Below are 23796 nucleotides of genomic sequence, written 5' to 3' on the forward strand. Positions count from 1 at the left end.
TACTGTGGTGATGGGGCCAAAAAATCTACTTTGAATTAGTTAATGGCTCTCAAACTACAGTTGGACTCTAGGAAATATGTCATCTTCCCTCCCCAATCATAAGGGATTTTGTGCAAAAAACTAATGGACTTTATGTGATAACTCTGCTTTTTGGTAATATTATTTAATTACTTGTGCAGGTACATACTTTATGACCTTTCTCATTCTTCTTCCCTTATGTGTCTCTTGTCAGTGGGTGATTTGACCTTATTAAACTTTATGTCTTTCTCTAAAGTTAATCCAGGGCTCTTCCCTCCTTTACCCATCATGTTTAGAACATTCATAACTTATCTGTAAAAACTGGCACCAAGGAAACAGTTGAGTTTTAAGGAAAAAAGTTACAGTACCTTGCCTCCAGTAGGGCTGTATGGTAACTATTTCAGTAAAAGCCACCAGATTTTCATTGCAGCAAAGAAGTGGATTTAGTTTGATTCCTCCTTTCAGCAAAGGTCCTGAGTAAACAAGTTTGCTGTATCTATTTTTACCTATTTTTAATCTGTCTGTGAAACAGAGATGTCCTCAAGTTCTACTGTCCAATCAGAAAAACAGAAAAGACTTTCATGAAGAACTCAAACAACTTAAAATAAATGTAACATGTTGAGAAACAATCTGAGTTGTGATATAGACATTTAAAAGTGTAAATTGATCGTATGTTTTTGGCTTGGTGATCAAGGAATGTGAAAAATTAGGTTGTGCCCAGCTCTATTGGAAGTGTTATGACAACTAAACCACAGGCATGAATGTGGAAGGAGGTTTGCTTGTATACACTGTATATACATGTATATACACACATCACTGCAATGATGAGTATGAGTGTATATTGTGTGTGTGTTCTCTATACATTCTGGACTGAGATATTCTGCTCCAATCTTAGTGCAAATAAACAGTGTCAAAAAACCTGTTCTTCATTCCTGAATCTTTCAGAGACAGATTCAGACAGCTGTTTTGTGCCCAGAAAATATTAGTCTCAGGAAGTGGAGGGTCATCAAATCCAATTTCCTTTTATGGTGATTTTGATCCAGCCGTATTTAGCTCCCAAAGTTTCTTAAAAATCCAAACAAAGCAAATGCAATTTTAGAAGAAGTTCAGAAAGCAGCTCTGAAACCTCCTAGCAACAACTGCTCAATTATCTCTGCAGGTTGGTGTTCTTGTTTTAAGTGTTGGTAAAGGAATCTGTCCCCAGCCCCAGCACCCAGGGCTGCAATTCCCAGGCCAGCTTCTGGGGCTCGGCAGGATTTGACTGTTGCAACACATTTTGCACAAAGAGCAAGAGTTTGGCTTGAAGATCTATAGAACCTTTGGATGAATTTCAGCCCACAGCCCACAGTAGTAGTTGACTCTGGGACAAGCCACACACACCTCAGGAAAGCTGCCAGAATTAAGTCAACGTTGCACAAGAAGAAATAAGCCAGTGGATTTTTACTGACCTGACAGGTCACGTGTAACACCTTTACTGTTCTGAAGAACCATTTATAACTCTCCCCAACCATCACAGTTTGTTATTTTGGGTGCTGGCAGATGACCTGGGGACACTCAAATTGCTTTGCTACGGATTTATTGGGTGAACTGTGCCCAAGTCAATTGGGTCAAGGTACTAAAAGATGTTTAGATGCTTGAATACTGTTGATACCAAGACAAATTAAATTCCCAGTTCCTTTTTAGGTGCTCACCTAATCTGCCTCCATTCTTGCTTGTCAAATACATCCTACTTCATTTCCTTGCTTGTTTTTCATAGGGTGCCAGGGATAAAAGACTGTGAGGCACCTGCTTCAGGGGTAAACAGTCATTTAGAAGATGTGTGTAGGAAAGTAGGTCTGATAAGTCTAAATTGATACAGCAGGAGATGATAAAACCACAGGTTAAATTGGGCTGGCTTAAAGTAGATTGGGACATAGATACTTTTCCTTACTAGTGTTGTTTTGTACTGTATAATCTGTTGCTTTCTTTTTCTTTTTTTTTTTTTTAAATTATGCTTTTAATGTCATGATTAAAAGATTATTTTCAGAAGGCAGATTAATTATATGCAGTGCAGTTGGCCTGGGTATTGTGAGAACTGGAAAAACATCTCAGAGACATGCCTATGGAATAGAGTGTACATGCAAAAAGTACCAGGACACCCATCTCAAGGATGGTGCAAGTACCCTGCAAGAGAGGACCTGCCTGTAATATATAAAATCTTGTTGACACTGAAGCTTAGCAAAGGTATTTGTAAACCTGTCAGCATGGTCAGGCTCATACGATTAACTACTTGACAGCGTGTCCTGCTGTCACCTCGTTAAACTTCAGCATTTACTGATAATTGTTGATTTCCATATATTGTTGAATTAACTATATTCTGCAGCTGAAAACATGCACACAAGTGGAGGAATGATTCAGATGCAAGAAGTCAGCAGAGTCAGCTGTTGGTAACATAACCTGGAAACACAATACAGCTCAGAAATGGACTCGTGTGGCCCGGAGGATATAGATAGAATCTTTCATCTCTGTCAGATATAGGCCAGAGCAGCAAAGTTCAGATCTAGTTATGGATCACTGAACTAGTTCAATAATATCCAGCAGGAACCTGACCCCACCAGATAACCTGTCTGTTTTGGGGATCTGCTTCCCTTGCACCCTCCTTAGGCCAAGCTACACCCATGTAAAGTGTAAAATTGGGTCTAGATCTGCCATCCACAGAACCAGTGGACACAAAACAGAAAACCACAGAGAACATCTGCTGCCTTTTTAGTAAGTGGAGTTTAGGCTGCAGTGATGGAAGACTCAGTTCTGTCAGTGAAAGATTTAATCATTGCATTTCTGTTTATTGCTAGTGGCTTTTGGGACATGTATGTTTTGGGTTATGTAGAAAAATAGGGGAAGAAATGGTCTGGAGAAAGGAGAGGGGAGAGAAGGGTTAGAATGAGTTTAAAGCTCCTCCAAGATAGAGAGGAACCATGGTTTGCAGGATGGGTGATTAGTTTAAGAAATACATGATACTGTGGTGGAGGACACTTGAAATTCCAAACTCTAGGACTGCACATACTGGACATTTCATGTTTCTGATGGGTTTTTTTTGTTCCTCTCCTTTTACATGGCACATCTTCCATTTATTTTTCAGAATTTCAATTGTAAAGTTCTAATTCTCCTCCTCATCCTGCCTTTATCTTATTTACATCCCAGAAGATTCTGTGCTTCTCTGAGAGCTGACATGCCCTGGCTTAAACTGGAGCTGCCCTGAGGATGATTTTATATTTAGTAGCTCTTTATGAGCTGCTCTCATTTGAAGCAGCCCAGACTGCCTGATACAATATTTACTGCAGAAATCTCTCTCGCCTCTCCTGATTGCAATGTAATGATAAGGCTGAACTTGAGAAGGGGCCAGGGCCTTACCCATAGTATGCCAGGGTAGCAGAGCCTTGCAGGGCACAGTGTCTACCCCCTTTATGCCTTCAGAGTAACCCACAAAATCTGAGGTAAGGGATGAAATTCTGTCCCACAAAAACTGCTGCCAGGAGAGCACAGCCATCACCTTTTTATCATTCACATTACACATGTAGGAAAGGCCTAACAAGTGCAACCTCTGATATTCCCCCCTCATAGGCTGATTGTTTTTCAGCATTTATTACAAGTTGGCCCCTTCTTAGAGTGGCATATTAATTCAAAGGGCTTAAGATAAAGATGTCTTCTGCAGGAGTGGTACAAACATGAAGTCACCTGGCTTCTCCCATCCTTCAGGTGCCAGCTTTTTAACAGAGAGCTTTCAGGAATCCATTTCTCAATTTTTATACAAAGCTCCTGGCCTTAGGATCCAGACATGACTATTGCCAAGTCCTTGTGATAGCAATGGAGTGAAGCTCTGACCTGCAGCTTTCCTCTTTCCAATGGAAAAGTCAACACTAAAGGTTCACGGGACTGTGAAAGACCCTCAGCTCTCTCCAAACACCCCACTGGGCTCCAGGCTGCAGCAGACAGGGCAGTCCCTTTTAAATGGTCCCTATTTCGAGCCTGTGATGTTTTTAAGTATGAGAGTGTGGGTGGGAAGTGATGTATCAGATGGACCACTGCCTCAGCTCTGATACTGTGAGCCTGTGGAATAAAGGAACAGCACAATATTGCCTCTGGAGAACAGCCTTTCCTGGAACAGCTGACTGAAGCAGCAAGGTGGTAGCACAGAGTCTGGTCTCTCTCGATTGTGTTCCTGGAAAAGCTGTTCAATTATTGATAAGGGTCGCACTGACATCGCCAAAAGACAACGAGGTTCTTGCTTGCCTTCAATAATTTCTTACACTGCAGATCTTTCTCTTCCAGCTCAGCAAAATCAGCATTGCAGGCACATCAGCTGAAATACAATATCCATGCTGGAAAGACAGACAGGAGACTGCCTGGCTGTTTCATCTGCAAACTAGAAGGGAATACAGAGCTGGCACCCCAGGCCGACCCTGCTCTGCACAGGGAGAGCTGCCATTGTGCAGTTGGCACTACCAGGTTTTCTTTCCTGCTGATAACATTTGGTCCTTGTTCATTGTTCACAGCTGCTCCTGAGTTCCTCCTCCCCCACTTATCACTCATGCTGGAAAGGAGGATTTCCCAATAAAGGTAAAGGGAAGGGATTGATACTAATGTTCCAGATGTAATTCAATTTAACAAGCACTACTCTAGCTAGTAAATCTGCTGTTGTTTTGTTCACAGTATAGTGCTGACAGCTAATGCAGGGAGGAGCATTAACCCCATCTGTTCCTTGTAGGAGGTTTAGTATTCCAAAAGAACTTTTTTAATTAAAGAGAAAGCTTTAAGCCTAAAAGTCCCTTTGAGACCCAGGACTGTCTGGGGTTTGTTTCTGTGAATGTGCCCTACAGGATCAGCACCAAGTGGGAAGCAGGGGGAAGTTTTGGAGGGCCCTCATGAGATTCTGCTACCCTAAACCTAAGCCCATAGCAAGTTTGGGTCAGAAGTTGAACTGCCACCTAAGATAAACGCATATGAAGAGTTTCTTTTTTAATCTATTATTTTGTTCCTAGACATTTCTGAGTGTCCTGGTGGCTGCCATTCACCTAATTAATGGGATCAGTAGCTGCCTGTGACATAAGGAGGCTAATGATCGAGGCTCATTAGAAAATGGAAGAGAGAGACTCTTGTATCAGCAGATCTGAATGTCAAGCAGGGCTTCCCATCACTTTAAAAACGCGAGACCTGTAACTTCCCAGAAATTTCAGGTGGTGCTGCAAAATCAAAACTGTGCACCAGGGTCACGCCCAGGGGAAAGGTCAGCCTGGCCGTGGAATTTCACTTCAACACTTCCACTTTGTCTGAGGTCTCTGCAGCCTCAGGAGCTGCAGAAGATCAAACCACCAGTTTTTCCACTTCCACACAGTTTTAACAGTACATGGATGTTTAAGGAACCTATTTACTCTGCACAGGTGAAGTGTCAGGTTCCATCTCCACAATTACCCCTGTGTTGGAGGTAGATGCAAACACTGGGTTGCCAGCGCTTCTGCGTCACAGATGCAAACAATTTTCATCAGGGTGAAAGCCCGGATGATACCACCATGGCAACCAATTTTAAATAGAAACAATAGGCCAGCTCCTTTGCTGAAATAAAGGCACAGGACCCAAGGATCTGGTTCCATATTCCTACAACAGCAATACAATTTTTGAGCATTCATATATTCTGTGGTTTTATTGCTTTTTTCCTCAGAGCATCTTAACATGCTGTTTGCAATTTATATGCAGTAAATACTAATGGAATGAAGCCATCTCTGTGGGGCTAGAAGCAGACAGAGAACAGCATGGTGGATAAAGCAAGTTCTTGCCAACTTCTTTATCTTTCCAGTTACAGAATCTCTAAGTCCCATGCAGAGAAGTCAGTACAGTTTTTCCCTTGAAAATCTTCAAAAAAATACACAATAAATCATTAATGCTGAAAAGTTGAAATGCTGAATCATGTCTCCCACATTTTAGAACCTGTGTTCCGCTAAGTCTAACTATTTTACACTTGCTACCTCAATCTTTGAGCAGTCTCTTCCAAGAATATTCACAATGAAGGCTGGAAAAGAAAAAAGTTCTGATGAACAGTCTAACATGGGGACAATAGTTCTGGTCAAGCTCCCTGGAACCTAATGTTGGCTTAACTCATAGCAATGGGATTTTATTTGACCCAAACAACCTCAAGCAAACTTGAAACTGTAGTGAGGACAGTACAGTCAATGTGCAGCTGATTGAGTAAACAGAAACTGCAAGGAAATGTTGAACATATTTTTTAGCATTTCAACCAGTGTCATTTGAGTATCTGAAATGAGGTGAAAATACATTAAAATCTAACCAGATCTCTCTCTATCCCTTGTTGCAGCCAGCACATCCTTAACAGAGTCAGTGGGTGCAGAAATAAACAAAACTACCTTTTGGTTTTGCTTGGGTATTGGGGATTTACTATTTAAAAGATAAAAATAAAAAAAATTTACTAACCTACAGCACATTCAGGAAGGGCATGTATCAAATATCCTCAGCTCTTAATCTAAGAAGGAACTTCAATGCTCTGGCACTGTTCTCCCCTGTGCCATTCTTATCTGACATGTAGCATCAGCTGCCAGAAACTATATAGGTTTATTCTGTACTTTGTATTCTAATATAAATGGAGTTGAATACTTGTCATAGTCCTTTGGGCAGGGCTCCTTGCTGCTGCAGAGTTTAATATTGAGATTGGCAGCACTAAGGTAGCTGATGTAATCTGTTCCATTACAGATATTTATGGTCCAACATATTATAATACAAAGGCAGAGGTTTAGACACTAGGAAGATGTGACAAGCCAAAAGAAGCCCACCCATTCAAAACCAAGGCTGACTCTGCAGGGGTCAATTCCCCTCACGGGATGTTCACAGAAATTTCTTTTAATGTCTTTAGGAGCACGTGTGATGCAAAATTCAGATCAGGCATAAACCAGAGGGCAGTTTCACTGATGGCAAAGTCCCTGTTTCACACAGCACATCTGACTGCAGGTCTGCCTTTAACATTAGCCAATGACTCAGGATCACCAGCATGTGTTGTCCAAAGTTGCTCTTTGGCCAAACATCGCAAGCCTTGGAGCATTGTAGGGCAGGGGGAAGGGGCAGCACAGAGGACTGTTTGTTCCTCTTTCTAGCAGCCTCCTTGTACCCCTGCAGTAACCCAGGAGCTGATACAGTGAGTTATTACAAGTCAGAAAACTGTGCAGCTTATTTATGCTTTCAAAGTCCAGGATATTTCCTCCTTCAATTTCTTGCTCACCTCCAAGTTTCATCAAACCCACAATTTCCTCACGAGGGGCAGCAGAGGGGCAGCACCGATCTCTGCTCTCTGTGACCAGTGACAGGACTCGAGGGGCCAAGCTGTGTCAGGGGAGGGTTAGGTTGGATATTAGGAAAAGGTTTTTTCCCTAGAGGGTGGTTGGCCACTGAACAGGCTCCCCAGGGCAGTGGTCACAGCCCCAAACCTGCCAGAGCCCAAGGAACATTTGGACAACACTCTCAGGTACATGGTGGGATTGTTGGGGTGTCCTGTGCAGAGCCACAAGTTGGATTGGATGATTCTTGTGGGTCCCATCCAACTGAGGATATTCTATGATTCTATGAAAACTCCTCAAGCAGCTCTTTCAGATTCAAGGGTGGAAGATGAGTGACTCCCTACGTGTTTAAGAGCCCATTTCTCCCCTACAGCTCTGCTGTAGGATCTGCAGCATCTCTCGTGCAGAATCAGCACTTCATTAGTCTTAATGGAGACACTTCTTGTGGAAGACACTGGAGAGGTTTCATATGTAACTGAGGAATTTCTATTCCAGACTGTTGAGGACATAATACACCCCCCACTGCCTGGTACTTGTGATTTGATGTAAAAATAATACTGATAGTGTGGTATGACTGCAGTGTGGAGTTTCCAACACAGACAGGTCCAACCCAAGAGCTTGTTTCCCTGAATTTCTTAAAGTTCAAGGGAGGTTGGAGCCAACTGAGCAGTCTAATGTTGTGTTTTATTTGCCATGGAAGTGGCAAAAATTGACTTTATTAAACAAATGCTGTTTGCCATACCATTAAATCAGTTTCTTGCCTTTTGCAATGGCTTCTCAGAGCTATTGGTAAAAATAATGTTGCTTTTCCAGTATATCATGTAAAGTGATTTCAGCTGTGTTTTTTCCATTCCTGACCTCTGCAATGCTTGCATTTTAGACAGTTTTATACACTTATTGATTACATGAGGTACTGTTCTAATTTCTAGGAAGTAAGAACATAGCCCTTAAATCATCCAAACTCTGAAATGTTTTAATTTCCTCAAGTAAATACAGCATATTTTGCCAGGAATCTTAAATGTATGATACATGGATCTGATTCCACTTTTACACAGGTCTTGTATAACTCCCTTCACTTCAGTGAAATTACTCCTGATTAGCATCGAGAAACAGGTCCAGAATATGGGGAGGAGAGTGGGTTAATGCCATTTTTTCTGACATTGAGTGCTTTAAAAGCACTCTGAGACTGTAAACCATTACCATTTCTCAGTAAGTGCCCTTTGAGAGGACTGGGAAGGACTGAAGAGTTTTTAACCAGTAAGTCACCTCAGTTCTTTCACAAAAGAGTAGAGATTTAGCCATTTATAGTTCCTGGCTGTTTGGTGGTTATATATAGGTGGAAAGTTGGTGTTTTCAGTCAGTGGTGGACAAGTGTCCATCCACAACTCCCGCTATCAAATTAGTTGCCTTCCTGGCAGTCTGCTTCTCTTCCTAGTCTTTGCAAGTCTTCCTGTCAACCGGGAAGGAAAAGAGTTTTATAAAAATGCTTTCAAAAGCGTCTTTTTGCCTCATCCAGGGTTGTCATGCTTCAGCGCCCAAACACCAAGGCTGTTATTCTCCAACAACACCGTCAAACTCCCACACTTCGATGACTGCTACAAGTTATTAGCACTCCCAAAATAGGGCTGGATTTTCACAGTGATAATTGAGAGCCATAACTTTCCATCAGAGAGGCTCTGTAGGTGGGAGCACCAGCAGAGACAGTATCTACAGAGTCGAGGCTTTTTACCAGGATGTTATTTAATTTTATTACAGTGTATACCCCATAATCCTATCAATGTATAACCTTTCTTTAAGGGATGTCTCCTGTACACAGTTTTGGAACCACCTTTTGCCTGTGTGAGAAGAACCCTATGGGAGCTAAAAAAAAAAAATCTTTGTCCATATGACTGCCTTAAGCCCTGGTTCAGGAAAATGTTCATATTCAGGATTGGGCTTATGGAGATTGTTGAATAGTTCTGGATTCCGTGAACCGATGACTAGAAAAAAATGTTCATGCAGGGTTTTGTTTTCCTTCAAAAGAACTTCCACTGCTAAGGAAAACCACTCATTAGCTCAGTTCTGATGCAAATATCAGGATATTTAAAAGCAAGATAAATAACAAAAAGCTAAACAGAGCAATATTCTCGGTCACTGTAAGAAACGATTGTTCCTCTTTTTGGGCTATGTGGCCAGAAAAACTGAATCAAAGAACACTTGTGGGTCACATTCTTACCTGGTTCACTGCCACCTCAATCAAATAACGCCAGAGATGCACTGCGGCAGTTGCTGTTGAGATCAGAATCTGCATATAGATATAAATATTCTGTCTCTCAAGTTCTAAAAGTACTGTTATATTTCAAGTCAAAGAGAAAAGAGAGAACAAATAACACAATTTATTGCTGCAGATTATTTTTATGCCTGTGTGCTCCACTTAAGAGAATACTCTGTAAATGACTTATTATCTAGAAAAGTTATTTGTTTGCACTAATCAAGCCTTAAACTTGGAGGCATAATATGGAACTAATTATTTTTAACTAACTAATCAACATGTTTCATTCATAAGTTGGGATTTATCAATACAGCACATGAAAGGAGAGAACATATTATTATTTCAATTTAGATAATATGCAAAAAGCACTGTGTTTGTAATGACCTGCTTTCACTGAATATAATCAAGCTCCAAAGCTCTATTACAGGCTGGAAATAGCAGCAGCTTACTTTAATGAGATTTCTGGCTCTGGGCCCCAGCTGTTCTACGCAAGGCTCTCCCTTTGCTCTATGACCTACCAATATGTGCTGTCACCAGTAATGAGACAGGACCTATTTCCTAACATGGGGAAAAACTGGAAAGCATGAGTTCATTCTACTCTGCCGGTGGAAACACACCCTCTTTCACCCCGCAAGGCAGAAGGAGGGGGACATGGAATGTGCAACATTCCCCCCTCCCTTGCCAGTGGAAATATGACATGGAAGCCATCAGGTGTGGAACTCAAAGGAAAAACTGGAAGTCTCTTCTGAATTTGTTCCCTCAGCACACTGAAACCCAACATTCATTAGAGCAGATGCACAATATCTCTCTTCCCTGCAAAGACCCCAACAGAGGACTCCCCATTATCTGCAAGGCACGGGAAGGGGGAACAGTAGCAGACTTGGGCTCTGAATTCTATGGATTTTGTGGAATTATACTCATCTCAAAGCCGCGCTGGGAATGTGCCAGGAGCCAAAGAGCTGCACTTAATTTACCTAAAATGGAGCAGATTGCCACTGCTCTCCTTTTTAATAATGGAGATGCAGCCTGGAGACTACAGATTCCATCAAGCAATGCTCCAAAAGGATCCAACTGCTCCAGGTGCTGGGGGTACTGTGGCTCCCAAGTGGAAAAAAAGACCTACCTCATTTTGGTCACTCTGAATTGGACTCTTAATATTGTTAGCTTTTCTTTTTCTATTATATATTCCACACTTCTCAGAAATTCCGTTCTAGAAAATGTTTGATTAGCTAACTTTGGGGGCTGAGGGTTATGCTATATTTATCCTTAAGCTGTCACTTGGGCTCATTAACACTTTGCACGTGAATCTGTTTTTTTTTTAGGACAAGAAGCCAGTGTTTTTCTCCCCTTAATAGCATTGTTAAGTATTTCAGGAATCTAAAATCCATAAACTATTTCTGTGCCCTGAATACAAACCTCTTTGGAAAAAGCCAACGAACATTTTAGTCAGAAAATTGGAAGGCGTGTGCTTAATGCACTTTCAAATTAAATGATTTGATGCTTTTCAATTTGTCTTTTTGCCCTTCCCAAATACCCAAAGGCACTAGCCCACTTTGTAAATGAACGGGCTATGAAATCTTACTTTGAGAAATGAAGGTGTCACCGAGTTGCAGTAAAAATTATACTCGGCACCAAGTGCACTTTGCAAGCCCTGACTAATTGCCCCCTGCAACAGCCCAGCATTCCTCCTTTATTAACAGGAATTAAATAAGCAGTTATTTATCTTCGAAGTGGGAAAAACTTCCTAAACCCCAAGAGACTGAGAAGCTAAGTCTCCATAGCATAAAAGGCCTCTTTCACTGAAGACCACTGAGTGGCCATTGCTTTCCAGATGCCTTTTGGACAATGGGTGGTGCCCCTGGACAGGCTGTCCTGGCACGTCTGAGGACGGCTCATCCACTGGGTTCAGGTTCAGCCTCTCAGATTTTGAGCATCCTGGCTCAAAACTTAGGAACTTCTAGCTCCAGGAATCCCATCACAGCACAGAGATATGCCAGGCTCTCTGTGAAAGGCTACGGTGGGCAGGCAAATACCTCCCTGTGTGCTTTTTTCCTTCTACAATTTCAGAAAGAAAATTATAAAGTGAGCCTTCAAATTGGCCTTTTAAAACTCCGTGTCTGTGTGGAATTTCTTTTGTCCATCTTGAGGAAGCAGTATCCTTAAATGGAAAAAGAAAAACGGGTTTGCAAAGGTCACATCAGCAGATTTTGAAGCACAGTGGTAAGAATGCCACTGCCTTTGCAACACCACCTATTTCCTCTTCTAAATTATTTACGTATTTATTGTATTTTACATGAGCCATGGAAGCTAGAGGCATTTTTGCAGTGTCAGGTCATTCTGAAGTACATTCCATACAAAGAATAGGGCTAGAAAAAAATTGTATGTAATACTGTTCATTAATATTACATAATTACTGCACACAAAATAGTTCTCTGGGCAGTGATAAGGGTTTTTTCATAAAGACTAAAGACTCCAAGGCAATGTATTCCATTAAGGGGTTGCTTAACATATGAGGGTATATCAATATATAGTACCTTCACCCAGCTGCAGCAAAATGACGAAGCCAGCTTAGTCAAATGAAGCCATTAGCATGTATAGTGTGTTTTACACAAGAGTTAAAAGGTTTATAAAATCATACTTTGATATTGCAATGACCAAGCTGAGATATGATCTAGCAAACAGCAGTTGCAGCTGCATCAGCACAAAAAGGAACTGTCGGATTTTCTCTGCAGCCTAGAGAACATTTTCTGCAGTCTTTGAAAATTGCTCTGAAATTAAAAATTTTTCTGTATGTGTAGGCTAATATTAGCTACTGACAGCTTGCCTGAAGTTTTTAGCTCAGCCTTCCTGGAGCAATTGTTTAGGATAAAATGTTGATGCAGCTTTTCGGATCTGTTGGCTGCTTTTATTACCACTGACTGTGAGCAAGTCCTGTGTCTTCTGTGATAATCTAGACCTAAAGTAATGTAGAGGAACATCTAGAGTGACTAATAATCCCATAAATGATCCCTTTGAATTTTAGCATATCCCACTGCACTCTTCCTCAAGTCCCTGTGCTGTAAGTATAGTGTTAATTTTGAATTTAAATTTGATTTACTAAACTGTGATAATATGTCATAGACCATTGTGTGGGCAAGATACAGCAACGATTTTTAGTATAAAACTGGAGATCAGAACATCCTAATAGGCCTTTTGACATTCAAGAAAACAGCAGTTACGGTTTTTGATAAATAAGATACAGCTGATAATGCTGCCCCTATAAAAGAGATTCTTATCCTCTTTCTGCTCCCTTTTTTTAAGGCATGTGACTTTAACTGCACAGCAGTTAACTGAGACTTGAATTCTCAGTTTCCCCACCAACAGTGCAAAACAGGTGCATCAATGTGATGTTCCTCCAGTGTGTGCAGTGCTAGTGTTTGACGTTCATGTGTTGAGTCACCGAGGGCTCACCTTTCTCTCTGGATGACACTGTGACAGCTGCAATCAGCAGATGCATGAGAGCTGACGGTACTTTGATTTAAAAAAAAAAAAAAAGAGGGTTGCTGGCAAGGCATTTCCATAAGGAGTTCCTTCTCAGCTCTGCAAGTCCTTTCACTTCTTAGCTCAATAGGACCTTGATTTGATAACATGCAGAGTGTTATCACAAAGGGCACATCTGCTCTCCTAGATTCTCCCAGGATGAGTCGTGTGACTGAGCTGGAGAGGCTTCTTGGGGATTCCATTTGCTTTCAGGTTTAGTTTATCTGTGAGCCAATCTATTAAATTATCTTAGCAATTCCACATCTCATGGGACATATGACCTTACCAAGACTATGCAGCACACCTGACAAAATTGAAGACGTTCCCCTTTGCTGTGTTTCACTGTATGTAACACTGAAAGACAGAGCAGGCCCTGCACCAGACCCGAGCAAATCACAGATCTCAAGATTATTTCTGACTGAGCAAAAGTGAGCACACAGATTTTTCTACACCAGTTCAGCCATCCTCAATCTTTCCTGTGACCTGAGTCACAGTCAAGAACTTATTGCATGATGTGTTATGGTGATATTGTCAGAATAAAAGCAGACTAAGAAATCTAATCCTCAGAGGAGAGCAATATGTTCCCACTTGTGATTTAGTCTCACAGTGAAGAGGTTGTTAAGGGTTTTGTGACCCTGGAGATTGATTCTGGGGGAGCCTGCTTAGTGCACAAAGCCATTGGCAGTCATCAGCTAAAGCTGCCTAATGATGTCAGCTGGAGTGGCCAGAGGAATCCTCTCCTCTACGGTACCCAGAAGAGTTGAAGTGCTTCCAGGAATGAATCCATTAAATGCTGGTAGTGATTAGTGGAAGGTACCATGATGATTTAAAGCACTTCAAGTGTCATTCAGTCTGAAACCTCTTTCAGGTGAAAAGCGTTGGATACATCAGGACTGAGCTGCAGGGACCTCAGCAGATGTGGCAGCAAATCTGGGCATGAATCTCACCACTGTGTGTAAGTAAATGCTACTGAGAAAACTCAGCCCTTTCCTTCCCACTGAAAAATAGTCTTGGATATTTATTGTTGTGGTAAAGGGAAATTTAAGATTAAATTTCTAAATTAGCTAAATTCACATTACTTCGATGCCCAAGGATTTGGGGTTTTCTAATTATTTGGATCTCATGTTTCAAGTTTCATCCAAAAGTTAGGTCAAGGCATAAGCTACAGGAAAATCAGTGTGTAACTCACTATGTGATAAAGGGTTAATTCGACTCTACAAGGGCTCCAGCTCATGGCTTGAGTGATTAAAAAAATTGGAGCAACCTGGTCTAGTGGAAGGTGTCCCTGCCCATGGCAGGTGACTGGAATGAGATGATCTTTAAGGTCCTTTCCAACCCAAACCATTCTGTGATTCTATGACACTGTCATGCTTTGCATTCTTTGAGACTCTCGTTACATCATCCAGCCACCAAAGCGGCAACTCCCTCACAGGTTGTCTTATTTATAGACAGTTCTCACTTTCTTCTGTGTAACTATTATGGTGGCTGCAATCCCTGCGCACTGTTCAGGCACTTTTTCTCAGAGGTTGAATAAATTGACACAAATGCTGCTGGGCAGTGATACCATCCCAGCGTTGGATGTTAAGAAACCTCCCATGGTTTGAGCAAACCATGTTCGTGAAGCGAAGTGATTACAGTCAGATTTTGGAAGTTGTTCTGCTCGTATCACTCTAGTGGATCTGCATCTACCCTAATGCATTGCAAGGGTGTGCCTGAAATTAAATTAAGGCCATCTACTCAGTCTTTCCCAAACTATTCATGGAATAGCAATCTGCTGCTAGAGCCAAGTTCATGGCATCCTGACAGAAGTGCCTGTTAACCCTGAATGTGATGATAATGATGATAATAACAGTATGACTAGAAAAATACAGAGAAAATAATACTCAGTATCAGATGGGCTCACATAGGTTGCAAGCAGTAAACAAAAGGGGAAATTATAACCCAGTAATTATATTTTCACAATGATGTTTTCACCATATGTAAACAAGTCCGTTTTCACACAATGAAACAAGGTATCTACGATTGCAAAAAAAAAGCTTATTTAATAAAATTGTTGGGAAATACTTGGTTTGGTAAAAAACGCAAGAAAAAAAAAAGACGCATCATCCAAACCTACAATGAGATGACTGAGTGGGCAGAAAAGTCTTGGAGCAAGTAGCAGTGGACACCCCACTACTAAATGAAAACTACTGAGGGAAAGTTTCTGCATGTTTCCTTTTACAGTTGATTTTTCTACTGATGTATCTACATATAGTTATTTTAATTTCACTAGATCTTGTTACTTATTTTGAACTATATTTTTATTAGCATATTTTAATTTGCAAATGTGCAAAAAGAGGGCCCATCCCCAAAATGAACTCTTGTATAAACTGGACCTGCAGTAGATGGAACAAGATGGGCTTTAGGGTCCCTTCCAACCCAAGCCATTGCAGGGGATGCAGTCCAGGGGTGCTGAAGGATGTTACAAATAGGCAGCCTTTCATGGAGTATTCAGTTGTAGATATTAGCCCTGAGACTGAGAGCAGCCCTGAAGAGAAGGACTTGGGTGTGTCCTGGGCTGATCCCACAGTGTGGGCAGCAGGGGAGGGGATCCTGCCCCTCTGCCCCGCTCAGGTGAGACCCCCCTGCAGAGCTGCCTCCAGCTCTGGGGACCCAGCTGGGACACGGGCTTGGAGTGAGTCCAGAGGAGGCACTGAGAGGATCAGAGGGATGGAGCACCTCTGCTATGAGGAAAGGCGGAGAGAATTGGGATTGTTCAGCCTGGAGAAGAAAAGGTTGTGATGAGGCCTCACAGCCCCCTCCAGTATCTGTTAGGGCTACAAAGAAACTGGGGAGGGACTCTCCATCAGGGACTGGAGTGACAGGACAAAGGGGAACGGCCATTCCCTCTGAAAAGGGGAAATTTAGGTTGGATATAGGGAGAAATTCTTCCCAGTGGGAGTGTTCAGACTCTAGCACAGGTCACCCAGAGAAGCCGTGGGTGCCCTACCCCAGGTTGGATGGGGCTCTGAGCAACCTGGTCTGGTTGCAGGTGTCCCTGCCCATGGCAGGGGGTAGAATCTGATGATCTTTATTGCCCCTTTCCAACCCAGACCCCTGTATATCACACCACAGACACACTGTCAGCGCGGTGACAGGTGACGCCCTGCCCTGCACAAACATGGCGGGCGCCGCGCTCCTCACTCCAAGATGGCGGCCCCACCGGCATCCGCCTGACCTCTTGCCCACACTCAACATGGCGGCCGCGCTGCGGGCGGGCGCTCCGAGCGCCGGGGCGGCCGCCCCAGCCGGGGTGTTCCTGCCCTTACCAAACATGGCGGCGCGCAGCGGACCCCGGGCGGGCGGAGCCGGGGCCGGGGGCGGGCCGGGGGCGCGGCCGCCACCGCCCCGGAAGCGCCGCGCGGCCCCCGCCAGCTGGTTGTCATTTGGTGCGGCCGCTCGGTCCAGGCGGCACGGGCTGGGCAGCGGCCGCGCGGGGACCAGCGAGGCACCGGCTGCGGCGGACGCCGGGGGGGTGGGGGGCGGGGGAGGCGGCAGCAAACACACGGAAAAAAAGACGCGAAACGAGGCGGTGGCAGCGGAGGCTCCGCGCCGGGGACACGTCGCCGGCTACCGAAGGCTGTCGGTCTCCTGGTCTTTGCAGATCTTCGCAGCAGCGTCCCCGCGGAGAACCCCCCCCCCCCGGTGCGGCCGGTCCATGAGGGGCACGGCCCGCCCGCAGCCGAGCCGAGCAGCCGCAGGGCAGCGAGCGCCCCGAGCAGCCGCCGCCGGAGCCCCGAGCGCTGCGCCCCGACACAGAGCCCGCCCCGACCCCGCCGGGCGATCCGGGAGAGCCGCTTAAACACCTTCCATGGGGGAGAGAGGAGCCCGGCCGGCCGCGCCTTCCCCTCCCTGCCGGAGGCTGCTGCGCTGCTGAGGTAAAACCCCTCCTGCCTCCCCCGGCTCGAGCGAGGGCGGGGGGACACGCGGGGCACCCACGGCCCGGCCCCGCTGGACGCCGAGAGCCTGAGGAGGGAGCGCGTCTCCAGGGGCTCGCTGGGCTGCGGGAAAGCCGCGATTCCCGGGGAAGGAGGCGAGCCCCGCACCACAAAACACCCTCCCGGCAGCAGAGAGCGAGAGAAACCTCCTTCCCCTTCCTCCTGCGCTGTCCCCTCCCTTCCCTTCCCCGAACGGTGAATGCTGATTTCTGAGATGAAAACCTCCCTCCTCGGACAGCCAGGACTCTTATGAAGGACACGCGAATATTGGATCATAAATAAGAAGCGAGTCTGGCGAGCTCTGAAACCCAGCCCAGAAGGAGCAGCATCAAGAATCCACCCTTCTGCACAACTCACTCCCCACCCAGCACACATAGAATACTGATTTCCTGAGATAAGATCTTACCCCTTAAAACAACCACACACACACACACACATACACACACACGGTGTATATTATTGCTAAATATAATAGGTTAAACCCAGCAGCACGGGGGAAAAGCCTCTTCTGCAACTCACTTACCCTTTTCACCCTCTGAATGCTGAGATCCTGAGGTAAATTTTTCCCTTGTCCACAGCAAAGACTCTTTTTAAACAGGACACAAATATATATTAGATTATAGAGATGTATTAAATTATTCCAGATTTAAATCTATTTTTTGCTGCCAAGGGGTTGAGGGACCAGACGTCATTGTATTTTTTTTCTTCCCTCTTAACTCATTTATGGGCGAGTCAAGGCTGCTGAGGAGGAAAAAAACAGCATAGTTAGAATCTCTTTATCCTTATTCGCCAGAAGCTTTTTCTCTCATTGCTGTGCATTTCCTTTCGAAAAAGGAAACCTCTTATTTTGTGAACCAAAGATTTATTTTTCCCTTCCTCCTGCCCAAAGGAAGGAAACGGACACAAATTGACACATTGAAATAGTTGAAGAAATCTATCTTTTGCAAAAGATAAAACATCTTTATCCAAATCTGAAACAAATAGCGTGGAGGGAGAAACTGGAATATCTAGTGAAAAACAGGATACTTGCTAATCTTGCCTCAGAAGAGGACAAGCTAAACACTAAACATCAACTTGTTCTTACAGGGAGGATTCAAACCCTAAATATAATAAATGGGGGATTACGGGTTTGGAGTGTTAGTGCAAAACAACACTGGAAATAAGTCAGCTTTTCCAGTCAGATTTCATCCACATCTGCAGCCTCCACACCATCATCAAAATGCAACCCCCAGCCCTGCTGCTTTTATAAATAATAACACAGCTGCCAATGGCAGTAGTGCTGGGTCAGCTTGGCTCTTTCCTGCTCCAGCTGCCCATAATATTCAGGATGAGATTCTGGGGTCAGAAAAATCTAAAACTCAGCAACAGGAAAAGCAAGAGTCCCTAGAAAAACAGCAGCTTTCCCCTGGTCAAAGTCAGGAAGCAGGCATGCTCTCTGAACCCGAGAAAGCTAAAACTGAAGAAAATCAGGGTGATAATTCTTCAGAGAATGGCAATGGAAAGGAGAAAATCAGAATAGAATCGCCGGTGTTAACAGGATTTGATTATCAGGAGGCTTCGGGGCTCGGTACTTCAACACAGCCCTTGACATCCACTGCATCTTCTCTGACTGGTTTTAGTAACTGGTCTGCAGCTATTCCTCCTTCTTCTTCGACAATAATCAATGAAGATGCAAGTTTTTTCCATCAGGGAGGGGTCCCTACTGCCTCAGCTAATAATGGTGCTCTGCTGTTTCAGAATTTTCCACATCACGTCAGCCCTGGCTTTGGTGGTAGCTTTTCCCCCCAGATCGGACCCCTCTCTCAGCACCACCCTCATCACCCCCATTTTCAGCATCATCACAATCAGCATCAGCAACAGAGGAGGTCTCCTGCAAGTCCTCACCCACCTCCATTCACACACAGAAATGCTGCTTTTAATCAGTTGCCTCATTTGGCTAATAATCTTAACAAGCCACCTTCTCCATGGAGCAGCTACCAAAGCCCTTCTCCCACACCATCCTCATGGAGCCCCGGCGGCGGCGGATACGGTGGGTGGGGAGGGTCCCAAGGTCGAGACCACCGCCGGGGACTGAACGGAGGGATAACACCCTTGAACTCCATCTCGCCCTTAAAGAAGAATTTTGCAAGTAATCATATCCAGCTGCAGAAGTACGCCCGGCCCAGCTCGGCCTTCGCTCCAAAATCGTGGATGGAAGACAGTTTGAATAGAGCTGACAACATTTTTCCCTTTCAGGTGAGCACATTCTGTTCTGTCCATAAGAAAAATGACCCCAAAGTGCATTAAAATGCTCTGGGAAGTGCAGTGTGTTGGAACAGCACAGCCTGGTTGTAGGATTTCTGTGCTTACAACTTAAAAAAAAAAACATACTGAACTTGAAATGTCATAATGGGAATGATCCTCCAAGCTGTGATTCATGTTGTTTTTTAATAGTGATGGTGATAAATATCTATTGCCTACCAGCCACCTGTATTAGCCACTTTCCCTTCAGCTTAATACTAACACACAGATAGAAATAGCCAATGAAGAAATTTAGTTACCAGCAGCAAATATCTACAAAAAGGAATAAGGAAAAAAAAGTGTTGCCTGTTGGAGTATGAAACATCTGAGGCCTTTTAAAATACTCAAGAATGTACCACATCTGAGAAAAGTGTATTTTGTTTTCAAGTATCACATGGACTTGCAGTGCAACATAGTTTGTGTAGCTTTTTTTTTTTTTGAAACTTTGATTTTTTTAAACAGGATGGTAATTGGTGCAGTTTGCTCTCCTCAGTAATGGCAGCAAATTCTGGTTACAAGCCATTAAATCATCACTAAAATTAGATCTGGACCAGTGTCTGTTGGTGGTCTCCTATATTTTTGCTATGGCCTTCTCCTGGCAGGAGGCAGTGGCAGTTCAGCCTCTCCTTCGGGGCTGACTTGTTATGAATTTGAAAAGAATTGTATAATGTTGAACCTAATTTACAGTAGAAATTAAACCAGAAGTACTCTTCTTTTCATCTGACCACTAGTTAAACCGAGCTTTTATGTGTGTGTGTGCCTTTTGTAAACTCCTTTAGGGTGAATTAAACAACCCAAGAGCTCTATTACATTTCCAGGGTTGTTTTTCAAGCTCTTCAAATGAGGGCAAAAGTAAAAATCTCAACGTGATTGCAGTATTTCTGGCCATGCTGCAAGACACCCAGGGTGACCTACTTTAAATAATTTCGAAGATAAAAACTGTACAATATGTGTCATGGTGTAAAGAAACAGAAATACATTTAATAATGACTTTGTGGGTTTGTGGATAGTTGGGTTCTTTGCAAACTGTTCTGTTTTTTGGTGCTGTGCAGGGCCTGCTGACAGCACAGCAGCTCTGGCAGGAACTTTCCTTTAGGGCCCTTTTTTCTACTGCAGAGCTGTTGGCTGGTTCAATATCAGGTAGAGCCCTTCTAAATTTAGAATGCATATAATAATAATTGATTTTAATGTCGGTATTTGTAATGAATATAATCAACCTGTATCCAGCATATGGAATTTATACACTGAAACCATTAGAAAAAGGGCACAGCTGGAGCTGGTCTTTTTTCAGCCTCACTGCAGCGAGACTTGGCTCAGGGTTTGATTCACTCTGTACCCTGACACGTAGCTGATGTTCAGAGTGACAGAATGAGATCAAGTGTGTCCTTGCTGCTGTGTATAAGCCCCAAATATATACACAGGGATAGAAACGTGCTTGGATCGGCATCAAGGAAATTAGAGAAAACTGGCAAAGTCAACCTTGACTTGTGGATGCCGTTCCAGACATAAAATAGCAGACACTTGTAGTTTGATCATGGTAAAGAAATGATTTTTGTGTAGCATGGTGGTGTCTGTTTACATAAACACTCAGATGAAGCTGTACATGTCAAGACCAAGTCTGACACTCCTTCGTGCCAAGAAAAGGAAAGTGTGGAGTGAAGTGCTTTCCAGTCCGATACTGTCACTTCTGTGAGGAAAAGGGCAGGGCAGCAAAACAGGACTTCAGCACTGCAGCCCTAGAAAGATGCTGATTAATTTTGAAGCCATCATGGACAACTGCTTTTTATAACTTTCTTTTTTTTTCTTTGTATAAAATCTTTAGCTCCTTTGGTCACTTAGCTGAGTGTTGAAAGCACACTGAATTCTTGAATTGCTGGAAACAAATGATGTAAAATTTGACCTTTGATGTCTTTTTATTTTTTTCCTTGATTATGCTGATTCTATGCCTGCCTCAAAGCAGAATAAGGACTGTAGGATATTATATATTTGTGTTCATGCATCTATCTGTCTTTATATTAAGTATCCTTCATGTACTAGACGTGGTAGCAATCATGTACTGGACAAGGCTATTTTGTTACTGGAATCTTCTTAGATTCCTGTTTAGGAAATAGTTGAAAGCTGTCTTTGCTGCAGCAACATAATGGAGTAATTTGATACAACTATCCCTTTCATTTAATATTTATGTTTTGCTGCTTAAATCATTAACGAGTGTTGCTGCAATCTAGTGAAAATTAGTTTCTTTGGAAGGCAAAATGCAAACCAGCAACTGCAAATATTTGGGGATCACTTTCTTTTTTTCACAGAGGTTGTCTCTACTCCAAAGCTTGCTGACACACAGAATTCTGTCTGTTTTGATGGGAATCTTAGGGTAACCAGGAGTAAATGCTCGTTTCCTCTTTGAAGAGGACGATGTTGCATAATACCCCTATAAGCCACTGATGTGAATTCCTGCTCACTTCAAACATTTCTGCCCGTGGCCCTTCGATTCTTGGGATGAAGTAGGTGCTCCAAATGGTTCAGATGAAAGGAAAATACTGTGGTGATCTCTTAGATAACCTTGCAATTTGATGATGCCGTGCTTGGTATGGAGGGCTGCATGCAAACCCGGTGCTTTCTGTTCTAAGTGTTTTCCATTTGGAATTCTGTCTCCTAATGTTTCAGAAGTAGCATGTCTGTAGGAATGTCTTGGAACTGAAAGCAAGGTCAGAGAAGACTTACCAGATCTGTTAATGAAATTAAGTTTTGATGTTGTGCTTTAGCCACTGGGCAGGCTTCCCCCTTCAAAGGTCTTTTGAAAAGAGAAAAGCCATTGTTCTTTGTGTGTTCGTTTGAAAAGGAAATGGTCTCCAAATGAAAAAATGGTTCCTGAATTAAAATTAAAAAGAAAAGAAAGGGAGTCTTTTGGCTTTGACAGGCTTCCTTGAGATTTAATACATGAAAATGCTTTGACTGTGACTATTGCATCTTTCCAAGTTACTGATTTTTAAAATAATTCCTTCTACTTGTCTCCCAGCAGCACTGACAAACTGGGTGCTCAGTAATTGTGTTTTAGGGCAGCACTGCCTTCGAGATTGTTTTGGCTTTCCTTTTGCTGTGTACTTGCACTTCCTCATGAGTGGAACATCCTGCCTGTTATGCAATGCATAAATCTTGCTTTGATAGGCATTTCCAGGTTTCCAGATCTCATCTTCAATGTGTGACGATGTTTTTTAAATTGGTCTCTGAAGACACAAGCAAGTGAAGCAATAGCGTTCTGTAAAAATGCTTAAAAATAATTTGTGTTTCTTCCCGGAATCAGGCTTGAAAATAACTGCCCATTTCAAAGAATTTTGTACATGAGAGCAGTTCATTATATCCACTTGTTCAAAATGTTTTTTCCTTTCTTCTACAGTGGCTGGTTTCCAGGTATATAACCCCTTCCAAATCCATCCAGGGGCTGTGCCAGAGAGACTTGCTCTTCCCCCAGGCAGATATGGAATGTTTGAGAAAACACATACGTGATTACAAAATGTGTTTGAATTCTGAGCTGTACGTCAGCATTTGTTTGCCCACAGAAATGGGTTGGTTTAATAAGTGCATTAAACAAATTCACGGGGAACTGGAATTAAAAAATAACCTCTTGAATGCACTTGCTAAACTTTCCTCTTGAAAAGATTTTGCAAGTAAATTTCTTTACCATGCCCCTTTATTTTAATAGTTGGTTTTGAGGAACCTTTTCATAACTCACGAGAGCTGATTGCATAAAAAGAGGTTATTTGTTTTGCAGAATGCCATTTTTATTCTAGCAACAGCAATTATTCCAAGAAATCTCAAGCTATCATTTGAAAATAGAATAAATACTTAAAGTTGGATTTTTAAACCTGTTCACCCATTTTTCTATAACTACATCAGTTGTGTAGTAATTAGTGTTTTGTGTGCTGTTCCCCACAGCTACTGATCTGTGGGATTAGCAGCACTCTAATGTGGTATGACATGCACAAGTTAAGTGCTGTGGAAGTTAACACTGTTCTTGTTTTATAAACTTACTACTGACGTTAATACTTGGGCTTTGGCCCTCCTGTGTGTTTTTGACCTCAGGGTTTCTGTTTAAAGAGAGCTTTTGTTAGAAGCTATTTGAATTATGTTTGTCTTTTCCTAAGATTAAAAGGAGTACTCTTATTAAGCATTTTGCTTTGAAAGTTGCAGACTTAGCAGCCCAGCATAAAGAGTGAGAACACAAGATATTATGGGAAGTATTTTCTAGAAGATACATAGAAAACTTAATTTGTGGCTAAAATAGACATGTTACTGGAAATGTATATAAAAGTCTGTCATTTCTAACACTTAAAAAGTTCAAGTTTGACTAAACCAGAATTGTGCCCTCCCCAAAAAAACTCCTGTCTGATGTGCCACTTAACTTTTCCAGCTCCTTCTTATTGTTCCCTGGTGAAGCTAT

At 42.9% G+C, this 23796-nt stretch overlaps 1 protein-coding gene and 1 long non-coding RNA gene across 3 annotated transcripts in view; both read left to right on the top strand.

Moving 5' to 3' along the window:
• The first annotated feature begins 2549 nt into the window (after positions 1-2549).
• LOC135422545 (uncharacterized) lies at positions 2550-11694 on the top strand. Its single transcript, XR_010434520.1, has 4 exons — positions 2550-2766; positions 4551-4614; positions 7708-7863; positions 8851-11694. It is a non-coding gene; the product is annotated as an uncharacterized LOC135422545 (long non-coding RNA).
• Positions 11695-16623: 4929 nt separating this feature from the next.
• CPEB4 (cytoplasmic polyadenylation element binding protein 4) overlaps positions 16624-23796 on the top strand; it is a 42452-nt gene continuing 35279 nt past the window's right edge. For both annotated transcript variants that reach the window (XM_064671772.1, XM_064671773.1), the window contains exon 1: positions 16624-19316. In XM_064671772.1, the coding sequence (XP_064527842.1) occupies positions 18195-19316 (1122 nt within the window). In that variant the 5' untranslated portion in view covers positions 16624-18194. The remainder of the gene's footprint in view (positions 19317-23796) is intronic.

This window comes from Pseudopipra pipra, chromosome 15 (genome assembly GCF_036250125.1).
Source record: "Pseudopipra pipra isolate bDixPip1 chromosome 15, bDixPip1.hap1, whole genome shotgun sequence".
NCBI classification, from domain to species: domain Eukaryota; kingdom Metazoa; phylum Chordata; class Aves; order Passeriformes; family Pipridae; genus Pseudopipra; species Pseudopipra pipra.